Source organism: Coffea arabica, chromosome 2e (genome assembly GCF_036785885.1).
Source record: "Coffea arabica cultivar ET-39 chromosome 2e, Coffea Arabica ET-39 HiFi, whole genome shotgun sequence".
In the NCBI taxonomy this organism is placed as follows: Eukaryota; Viridiplantae; Streptophyta; class Magnoliopsida; order Gentianales; family Rubiaceae; genus Coffea; species Coffea arabica.
This window is the reverse complement of record NC_092313.1, coordinates 66,041,567-66,053,181: the sequence shown is the minus strand read 5'-3', so window position 1 is coordinate 66,053,181 and position 11,615 is coordinate 66,041,567. Positions and strand designations below refer to the sequence as shown.

The 11,615-nt window shown below is 35.6% G+C and overlaps 1 protein-coding gene across 4 annotated transcripts; it reads right to left on the bottom strand.

Annotated features, from left to right (window-relative positions):
- Positions 1-53: 53 nt before the first annotated feature.
- On the bottom strand, positions 54-11,366 carry LOC113732690 (cysteine synthase). Of its 4 annotated transcripts, XM_027258618.2 has the most exons (13): positions 9,894-10,033; positions 9,779-9,801; positions 8,677-8,762; positions 8,225-8,280; positions 8,017-8,126; positions 7,809-7,866; positions 7,228-7,491; positions 7,021-7,158; positions 6,879-6,930; positions 3,379-3,458; positions 1,822-1,881; positions 1,636-1,716; positions 54-489 (listed from the first exon to the last, which is right to left on the bottom strand). In XM_027258618.2, exons 4-13 carry the CDS (start codon positions 8,261-8,263, stop codon positions 400-402), a joined length of 972 nt encoding a protein of 323 aa, XP_027114419.1. In that variant the 5' UTR covers positions 8,264-8,280; positions 8,677-8,762; positions 9,779-9,801; positions 9,894-10,033; the 3' UTR covers positions 54-399. The 4 variants fall into 4 exon arrangements, with proteins under 4 accessions (XP_027114419.1, XP_027114417.1, XP_027114418.1 ...); XM_027258616.2 differs by lacking the exons at positions 9,779-9,801; positions 9,894-10,033 and adding an exon at positions 11,127-11,366; XM_027258617.2 differs by lacking the exon at positions 9,779-9,801 and having other exon boundaries at positions 9,862-10,001.
- Positions 11,367-11,615: the final 249 nt, after the last annotated feature.

Sequence of the window (11,615 nt, the reverse complement as noted above, 5' to 3'; positions counted from 1 at the left end):
GTATATGAGCGAGAAAGTGTCGATCTCCAGTCAAATTTGTAGAGGACTCAAACTTTATAACCAAGTAGCAAGTAATATTACTAATCAAGATGCTTGCAAGTCATTTAACATATTCAACAAAAGTGGTGTTGAACAGGGCTTCGGGGAAAACTTCAGAATACAACACAAAAGTATGATGACAAAGGACAAACTAGGTGGAAGAGAATTCTGCAACAAGAGGAACTGTGTCTATATCATGTATGCAGAGGCCACTTTCCACTAATCAAAGAAGTACTCAACAGCTACAGTTGTGGCTGAGCTTCAAAAAAGGTAAATAAAAAGATATATCACAATGCCACCTTAAACCACTCAAATGTCCTGTGAACTGTTTCTGAAAATGCAGGTGCGAGTGTGGAGCACTTAGTCGAAATTCAGGTTTGCTGCTTCTATCCGCAATGAGTCAAACAGTTCTGTAGAGATATAACGCTCCCCAGCACTGGGAAAGATTACCTAAAAAGAAAGAACAAACAGATCTCATTAAAAGGGGAACTGATGGAAGTCAGATTCATCTGTATAGAACAAGAAAATGCCTACTATTATGATAGGCTGCCTAGACTAATCTAAAATGTCAAGGACCGCAACCCGAGTAATGCCTGAAATAGGTTGTATCTGCAGTTTACATGAAAAATATAAAACTTTCAATGTGGGATACACTTTAGCAAACTTAAAGTGGATTATAATTTCCAGCATAATGTGAAAGCCTTTAAGGGGCAACAGAATACAAGCCAAAGGGAAAACTTGTTGGTCTTTTTATTTGGAATTTTTTTCTCAATTTCTGATCACTGCTTTGATTGCTAACGCTCACTTCAGTCTGACTTAAAGGATCTTGTGTTCCTTGTCGTACCTGGATTTGAAACAGAAGTAAAAGGATTGATATATTTGCAACTCTTTTATGGATATAGCTTGGAGCATTTGAAGGTATCTGAGAGAATTGGATCTAATAGGGGTTTTGGGGTTGACAGATGACATTGGAAATCCATACATGCTCAAGTTTATGCCCAAAGCCAAAACATCATATATCTGTTTAGGCCTTGGCTGTAATTCTGCTGTTCTTCACTTGCCTTTTTGACATATCCTGTCTGCTTTAACAATAGGAAGCACAGAAAAATAAAATCTTGAAAGCAAGAGAAATAAGTAGATGGGCGCAACCCTCTAATAACAAAGACATAACCTAATCATGAACTGATAGGTGATATCACATTTCAAAAAACATGTCAATGAAACAAGAGATCTGTAGCTTGTCCACAGTTTTCAGCCTATCGCCCCAAAAAAATAATAAAGGAAAAAAATCCATAATATTGTTGCAGATTTACCTAAAGTGAAAATTCCAGCTTGAATCACAATTAAGTATCTTAGGCATGGGCAGCCGTTAGGAAAACGAAATGAAGTATCCTTAGTATAATGGATTGGTCATGAGACCCAAAACAGGAGAACAAGGAAAACTAGAAACTTAATTTTTGTGACATAAGGGTGTTCAAGCAGTCGATAGAATGACCAGGGTAATAATTGATATCTGACTTGGAAAGCTTTTCAAGAAGTTGAGCAGTTAAAAATTAACTGCAACATCTGCATCAGCTAAGAAAAAGTTCAACTTACTACTATGAGTTTTCCAGCATATTCAGGCCTTCTTCCTAACTTTATCGCAGCAGCTGCAGCAGCACCTGAAGAAATGCCCACCTACAAACCCGAGAGTCAACGTGATATATATTGAAGCAAAAACATGTCAGTAGTGGTTGGTCAGAGAAGGAAGGGTTAGAGATGCCTTCAAAACTTTCAACTTACCAGCAAACCTTCCTTGAGTGCAAGAAGTTTTGAAGTTTCAATAGCTTCATCACTTGATATCTAAAAGTGGCCAAGAGAAAAGAAGAAGCAAAATATGACATCAAATAGAAAGTTATGTTACAGGAAATCATTAAATGGAAATGGGAATGAAAATGTTTATGTGCCTCTAAAATATCCCAGCATATGCACCTAGCAAACATATTTCCTAGACTACTTTTTACTTGGACACACCAATGCATTTTTAAGCTTTTGAAAACAAAGACTGTCTTTCAACAGATAATGACTTAAGTAAATACTTTTCAAGAAAAGCATCAACAAGATAAATTTAGAACCAATGTACTGAAATAACCAAAAGAGATGATGCCATTCATTGAAGCAAAACTTCTACAATGAAAAGGAGAAGCTTTGCTAGAACTTAAGGAAAAATATTTAGGGGGCCAAAAATGCTCTGTACTAGTCCTATATAAGATGTCTTCTTTTATGTTGGTTCTAGACTTTTTGTCCTGTTATAGCATGTGCCTACCAAGTGAGAATAAATGCTGTTGGAGAACATCAACTTGATTATACATGATAAAAATAAGCAAGACTTGATGAACTGATGTAAGATCCTTCAAGGGGCCAATATATGTAAATAGTAAAAGAAAAACCAGAAAAGCAAACAGAATTTGAGCATATGTTCTCATTCTATGGCACCAAAAGTTTAAAGCAAAAGCTGACACGGAATCTTGTCAGAAGGGCCGAATGTCTAGGTAAATGTTGAACTCAAAAAGGAACTAACAATATAATCTAACTTTTTCAATATACAAAAGATAGCAGATAGTGGGGGATTTCCACACTCATTCTGGATGAACCAGGAACTTGATCAAAGGTATGACTCATCAAAGCCATTCTGGATAGCATGGTCATTCAACCAGTTTCATGAGTCCAAAATAAATACTTAAAAATGCTTTTGATGCACTCCAAAACAAGGTAAACTGTAAGGAGAATCATTTGAGCAGATTAACTACACAGAATAGTTCATACTTGAGGCCAATGCGTTACAGACATGGCTCAAAAGCTTTCTTTAAGCACAATCTTCAGATATTTTATTCTTGTTTTCTATATATAGAACTAGAACATCCAAATTTTACTACATTAGTGCATAAAATATCAAGAATCAATTTGAAAAAGCTCTAATTTCTGCTAAACAACGATTTAATGAGCCTAAAAGATCAAAAAATACTGAACAAGGAGAATTTGTACGAAAAGACTTATAATGACTTCTAAAGCATTTTCTACACTCTACTCCCATTAAACAAACAAAAAAAGCAAGGATATACATTAGAATAAAAAAGCAAGATCTGGATAAGGAAGTCTTCTCTTTACTATCCATCTTCATTAGACTGTTTTATGCACATTTCTTTTTCTTCCTAAAGTGCAAGTATAATGTGCTTTTGTGACAAAAATACAAATGGATGAAAGGATATAGTAAATAAAATTTCATACATGATTCTATTTCACTTTCATGCATGATTTTCTTTCACGAACATGAGATACAAAAAGATACAAATTACTTACTTGAATAACTTCATCAAGTATATTAATGTCTAAAACTGGAGGGATGGTGCCAGTACCAATTCCTTGAATTTTATGAGGACCTTTCAGATCAATACAAAAAATTTGTAACTGGTAAACATGAGTTATCTCAAAAATAGGATAAGAGCTCCATTAGACTCATTGCAAATCAACAATTGTTATTTACAATATTATCAGAACCAAAAAGAATGAAAAGTAGGATAAAGCAGCATTACCAATAAAAAAGGTAAACATCAATTCATCAAAACAGAACACTTATATTGTGTGATTACAACACAACAAAAGGAAGCACTTGAAGAAGTGATGTGAAATGTAGAAAGATCAACAGGCACATATCATAGGAAGAAGAGATAGTGAAACAAAAAGCTTTTCACTAGGTGCTTGAGTAGCCTTTATTAGTACTCTAGACATCCGTTAATGATTTTATGCATATTAAACCAACTCTTTATCGAGCATCAAGTAACAGGACGTTAAGAATAAAAAACTGTTCCAAGTTAGATCCAAGATCAATCAGGTGTGTAAGAAAAAGATGCAGCACAAAGTTAAGGTTGCCCTCCCTTTATCTATTCTGTGTTCTGGGTGATATGATCATTACCAGCCTGTAGATACCAAAATTTCACTATTTTATTTTATTTTTTTCTTTTCTTGTTTTCCTTCATTTTATTTTTATTTTGTTCATTTTAGTTAAATTTTTATTTTTATTAATTTTTTGTTTCATTTCTATTTCTTTAGAAAAATCAGAAAAAGAAAAGGAAAAAAAAAAGAAAGAAAAACAAAAAAAAAGGGGGAAGAAAGAAAAGATCAATTTTTTTAAAAAAAAAAATTTGCTGCTTCAATGCACGCGCGCAATCATCAACCATGGCTTCGTACCAGAAGCCATGGACAGTACAGAAGCAAAATTGCAGAGGCCATTTTTGGCCTCCCATTCCACTCATTTTGTTGTTTTCTTTTTTTTTTCAACCGTTTGCCACCTCAGTCCTTGAGATTTATCATGAAACACCTAGAGAGAAATGGATCTAAGGGCTCCAAAACCTCCAACAAATATCAGTTTGCACATGAACCCTTGAGATAAGGGTTTAGCAACCTTGGTCTCCTATAAATGCATTCAAACGCAGCCCTAAATGCAGAGAGAGGAGGGAGACGGCGGAAGAGTAGATAGAGAGAGAAAAGAGAGATAAAAAAAGAAAGAAAAAGGAAGAAAAAATGCAGAAATTTTTTTGGAGGAAGAACATGAGCCAGGGTTGATCGTTTGGCTCACTTGGTGATCAAAATCTGATCTCATTTTTGCCCTTTTGGGTGTTTTCTTTTTATCTGCACTATCCCGGCATACCATAGAAGAGATTCCATTTAGAAAGTTGCCCGAGATATTGCCTCTAGGTGACCCAAATTTCGGCTCAAAAACTGCCCGTCACCAGCTCTTGGACCCATCAGTAGGAGTTGGGTGGTGCAAAATCTCGCTTTCAGACGCATTTTCTTCAACCATTCCACGTTCATTCAGCATCATAGAACATTAGGAGGTAAATTTATTTGTTCCTTTCCTTTTATACGAGTTCAGATCCTTACTAAACCTGTCAAAAAGTCGGCTACTGTTGTTCTTGTTGTCCCCTCTTTGATGTGTTCCTAGGGTTTTGATTTTGGTGTAATCTTGACATGAACCAAGTAAGATTGAGTACTGATAATATCGTTGCATGATCTGGTTGACAAAACCAAGTTTTTGATGTTGGGTTCGGGGGCATTAGCTGTGTTTGTTGAAATGAAAAGAAAGTTGCAGAAGGAAGAATGTTGAAGAAGAAAGCCTCGAACCTCTGCATGTGTTTTTTCCAAAAATTCTGTCCCACACCCTGCGCCATTCTTTGTCCCACTTTTTATTATATTACTATTTCTCCTTCATAAACATCATATTTTAGTTCTTTTTTGTTTCGTTAAAATCCAATAACTATTAATTGAGTAATACACAAAATTTAACAAACTCAAAAAATCAAAATGCATAAAAAATGAGATTTTTTATGAAATTTTTACTGTATTTTTTAATTTTCTATTATATATTGCTTTCCCGGACTTTTTCCTAATTACACTATGGCCCAAAATCTTATGTAATTGAACCAGTCACGCCTCTATTGAGTTTTCATCCTCTGTTCCATATCTTAAGTGCATTTCTAAGCATGTTATTGCTGTGATTTGGGGTAATTATACCTTAATTTGTTTTAGTGGATTTATTATCTTATTGGGTTTTGGTGAAATAGTTAGTGATTTGGGTTGTGGTTTGATTTGGTTGGGTTTTGGTAGACAAGTCTGGTTCATTTTGGCTGGGTTTTACAAATAGGCTTTAATTTATTTATTTGGGTTTTTGGCTTGGGCTTAGGAGGTAAAAGCCTACCCTTTTGGTTGGGTTTGTTTGGGGTAAGATTATGGATCGGACAGTACATTTTCCTTGGATTTTTTATTGGGCTTAGGGAGCTTCTGACCCAGACAAAAGGCCAAATTGGCCCAAATGGCCTGTTAGGTTAGCAAGACCAGAAACGAATTGGCCGATCAGTCCATATACTTTTACGTATTTGTAATCTGGCCCTAAAACTTTTAGTTCCTTTCAATTAGGTCCCTACTTTAATTTTAAATAGGTCTCTAAACATTATTTTTCTTTCATTTTTACCCCTAAATTTTGTAATAATTAGGTCCATACAATTGTATGCTTGAACAGCTCGAGGCCATAGCCATCAAATCAATATGAGCTTTTAACCAGATCTACTTGAAAATAAAGCCAGAATAGCAGAAAAATCAAAATGGTTCAGAATCCTACTTCCAGAACAACAAAAATGACAGTAGAAAACAATTCAAAACTCGCTGTATATGAAATATGGTATCATTAAAGGTTTTTCTCAGTGATGAGCAACTTTGAATGAAAAACATACATATTCAATCATGAAATTAACTTGTTACTATTAAGTGGCTCAAGAACTAAGATTAAAAATTTCTCATTTTATGTGACTCAAAAAATATGAAAACTGCAGCCTATTTTTTTCCAATTCTCATAAGGAAAATTCAATTTAAGGGAACTATCGACTTCCATATATAGTCTGCAATTATACTTGTAATTGAGTTTAAGAGATGAGAACCTCATGAGGGCTTATGAGTTTTCAAATCCAAGTCATGGACTCTAAAACACATTCAAGACACTAATTTGAGATAAAACTAATATTTGTCAAGCAGCCTTAGGATAATCAAAAAGTTATGAACTAGATGCAAAATGAGACATTTCACAATTAACAAATTGTATAACAAGATTATATTTAATTATAGGTAAAAAGAGTGAGAAATGTGATCTAGTAGAGAGGCTTTGATCGACAAGGACATGTTATCACCAAGTCATTTATTCGAGTGTATTATGCACCTAACCTAACAGTAAAACAAGCCTAAGAACAAACAATCTTGAACATAATAAAGACCATAAAAGATGAGAAAAGCTAGATCTAGAATATAATCACCTGGTTTTTCTCCACTCAGTATTGCACTTTCAGCAGGTTCAATTCCATATACCTGTCAACAATAGTTTACTCAAGACAATAACGACAATGAATAATTAAATAGACAAAAGGGGCATCAGAATAGTAAGAAGAAGAATCTGACTTTGATGTCCGCATTTTTCTCCTTAAGAAACTTTCCGGCACCAGTAAGTGTACCCCCTGTTCCAATCCCTGCAACCAGGGCGTCAACTTTCCCTCCAGTGTTTTTCCATATCTCTGGTCCAGTGGTTTCGTAGTGTATCTACACATTGAGAAATGCTAAGTGGCATGTTGCGATCATCTGTATGCACTTTATCTGGATGTAATGTACCTTTGGATTAGCACGGTTCTCAAATTGCTTGAGAAAAAAACAATTTGGTGTTGCCTCCATTATTTCCTCGGCTTTCTTGACAAGTCCATCAATACCTTTTGCTCCATCGGTGATGAATACCTCAGCTCCAAAAGCACGGAGGATAATCCTTCTTTCGAGACTTTGCGTGTGTGGCATAACTGTGATAAGTTTGTAGCCCCTAGTTGCTGCAATGAATGCAAGACCAATGCCAGTATTACCGCTGGTAAACTCGAGAAGGACCGTCTTCAGCCACCAAATGTCCATATCCAAAACCAAGAGTACATCGTTAGTACAAAATTTTAGTGAAGTTGGACGACCAAAAATGGGGCCCATAACCTTTGTAGTTTTTCTTGAAAAGAGGGCCAATTTTTTGTCATCAGTAACACAATACAAACAAAAAGCTTCTGCAGTAATTGTTTCATCTTTTAAAGATCCATCATACAAAGTATATAATTTTGGTGGAAAAGTATAAAGATGGATACAAGTGCAAATTTATACTCATGGTCTTCAAGAAGTAAAACGTGAACTTAAAAGAAGAGAGTAGGAAAAACTTAACTAACCTTGCCAGGGGTAATTAGACCCTTCTCTTCTGCATCTTTTATCATACTGTATGCGATCCTACATTTAGGTAAGGAGAGATATAACATGTTCACTTGGTCTATTGACATCTGTACTCAGCATGCAGGAAACAAGACGTGGAACCACTGGGACAATACAGTGAGAAAAATTTTTCAGAAGAAGAACCGGTTATAAGTGGAACATTTTTACCTGTCTTTTACACTTGAGCAGGGATTCATAGCCTCCAATTTGGCAGCAATACGTGCAGCACAACCATCCACAACATTCTTGAGATATACCATTGGGGTATTCCCTATGAGCTGTAAACAGTAAATATAGCAAACAACAATCATGCTTTCTTACCTGCCTTCAGAAAATAACCAATCAATAACAAAAGGTTTACAAGAAAAATAATTACTTCAGTGATGTCATTCGCAATTCCACACTTCTCTTCCATTGATAAGTCAGGAGTCACTGCACAGAGATAAGAAAATATTGCACAAAGATAAGAAAAATAAAGTAATTACAAAGAAGAGAGTAAAATTAGCTTTCAGAGATGCAAAAGTATGTATTACATATTGCAAAACTAGATGCAAAAGTATGTAAATATTGCAAAACTAGAAAGAAAAACATCTAAAAAAAATATTCCCAGAAAAATGACGATGATGCCACCAAAAAGTTAAGTTCAGTGCAGATGTGTGCAGCTACACATGCAAATTAGATGCGACTCATTTAACTGAGAAGGTAAATAAAAAGTCCCAAGTCATTGATAAGTTTCAATATAAGCCACAGATGTAAAACATGCAACCTTAATGCAAAATAATTTGTTAGACCATTCCGTTTCTGAGAAAAGCCAAGAATAACACATACCAAATCACAAGGGAGATTTCCAGGAGACCCTTTGCCTTTTTCACAGGACTGACAATCTATATCAGCTTCAATAATCTGTAAATGATCTGTCATCAAGAAAACCAAAAAAACTTCAGGAAATCAATCAAGCATAGATTTAGAACAGTGACTATGGATGTCAACAAGAACATATCAAATCAATCAAAGCAAAGCTCAGCCTAAGGTTTCTTTAATGGCTTCCACTCAAAGTTATCCCTCTTGAGTTGCTAAACCCAACTAGTCCAAGATAGAATTACAAACCCACTTCTTCATAGCTGCCTCTCCAACACCCCACTTGAGATCCTCGGTGACATATTTTCTATACCAATCCAATGCCACCACTAATATTGCGCCAAGTGTCCTATTATTATGTGCACTTTAATTTTCTAATAATTCAAATTGGTTTGGTTTAACACAAGTTTTCTCTACCCTTTAAACCTTTGAACCAAAATTAACTGACCGGTCTAATTCATATACCAATACTTTTGAGTTAACCACAGAAAATCCTAAACAAAATTGCCTCCAAACCTAAACGAGATTCTACACTATATTAGAGTCAAGAACGGTTGCCGGAGCGAACATCAACAATTCTAGGTAATTTATCTGCACTATTTTGTGTTAATCACACCATTAATTTATGGGCCTCTGTTGCAGCATTCCACAAACAGAAAAGTACGTGGACCACAAACACAAGTTCCAAGCAAATTGCTACAGAAAAAGTCCTATAAAACTTCTCATCATTTCCATCAAGGTTAGAAACTTCCGAGGGGCAAAGGCCGATGATGTACAAAATCTTGGGCACTGGAATATAATCCAAAAGAGTCACTAAACGCCGACGTCTGCGAGTCCCCTCTGACATTTGCTTACCGCCACTCCATTTCCGAGAGAGAAGGGCAAAGGCCAAACGGAGGCCAAAGGGAAAGCAGTAAAAGCTTCTCCCTCTCTTTCTTCTTCATAGCGTCAGAAGAATTAGTGGAGGCCCACCAGTTTCAGATATTTCAGGTTCGATTATAACATTGAAGATTCAATTTTTATGTAAACTTGATAGAAACTTTGGATTGGCATTGGATTGTAAATTTACAACCTTTGGATCGCCGAAAGGGTCATCTGCAAGAAAATGGGCACATAAAAAAGTGGGGAAAATGGCAGAAAAGAATGAACAAGAACCTGGGAAGGAAATCAGCAATAGGAAAAGTTACAGAGGCCAGAGTTGGAGCAAAGGAGAGCTCTGTAGACGGCGTTGTCGTGAGGAAGAACGTTTGGTGAATACTAGGACCAGTCCACAAGTAGAAGGGCAAAGCCAAAATTACATTGGAAAGGCAGAAATTAAGCCCTTTTGCTATCGTAATCTTCTTCCCCTTCTAGAACTCAGCCATGAAGTACATGAAATTGCCTCCAGTGGAGAGCTCGAAAGAGAAGGGCTTTGACGGTGAGGCAATCGGCAGTGAATATGATGCCACGTGGAATGGCGAAGCTGGTGGAGGAATCAAAAGGACGACGACATTGAAGTGTAGACCTCATCGGAGTGGATTGGAGAGTTTGAAGGCAATCATTGATGAAAGTATTGGTATATGAATTAGACCGGTCGGTTAATTTTGGTTAAAATGTTTAAAGGGTAGAAAAAATTTGTGTTAAATCAAATTAATTTGAATTATTAAAAAATTAAAGTGCAAATAAGAGTAAGACACTCAACGAAATATTAGTGGTGACATTGAATTGGCATAAAAAATATATCGTCGAGGATCCCAGGTGCCAACACCTACAGTGTCCAGTTTTCAGAGGCCAAAATATTAAGGCCAAACCAAGGAGCAGCATTTATCTTACAAAATAGTCCTCCTAAGGCTTACCTCTCGAATGTGATTTGCAGAATTGGGAGTGAAAATCAAAACCAAACAGAATTAAAGGGAAACCTACCTGTGTAGTAGAAAATGCAAGAATTGTAAAGAAATAAGCTAGTTGAGAATATTTTCTCAAAGAAAAATTTGCCTACCCCCTCCCAACTCTCCCAAGCCCAAAATAATGAAATCAAGAAAGTCAGCAAAGTTTGAATATAATGAAGATTTAATACCTAAAGTAAGACATTTTTCTTTAAAATTACACAAGGGAAACTTTACCGCATTTCACAACATTCCAACCAGACTTTAATTTAAAAAACAAAAGCTCAAGTACTTTTAAATTGAAGGAATAGAACACCTAAATCCAATTCACAATCCACAAAGTAGAAAATTGCAAGGAAATGACACTACATTGAGAACACAGTATAAGAGAAAAGTGTTCATCCTTTGGTTCTTACTAGTTAAAATCAAGTTTGTAGATGAACCAATATAACAGCTCATTGCAAACTTGGGATTCTATAGATAACAGCAACATATCATTACTAACTTCTCCAGATACAAAATAAATAAGCAAAACTGAATGAAAGATAAACTTGCCTCAGGTTTTGAATCTGTATCTGCTATTAACGTCAATAATCCAAGAGCCCCCTTTATGCGGAAAAACCCAATGGAGCAGAATATTTTCCCAATGCCATAAACAAATCTTGAAATTTATAGCAACACCTGCTCTAAAGTCTCCAGTCTCCACATGCCGTCGGTCTCTTATGAGTCCTTGAGATGATGAATTTGACTTTTCTAATGCATGCTTACAAATATAATATACATTTGCTAGTGGATATTGTGCCTTTGAAAGAAAGAAGACCAAAGAAAATAACAAAAAGAAAGTATGAAGACAAAAAGATGATGAAGAAGATTGTATCCACAAACGGGAGAAGATTGTATCCACAAAAAGTTTTTTGACTGTATCCAAAGAAAGTATGAAGACAAAAAGAAGATGAAGAAGATTGTATCCACGAACGGGAGAAGATTGTATCCACAAAAAGTTTTTTGACGTTTTTAGATGGATTGTTGTCTTTGTGGTTTATC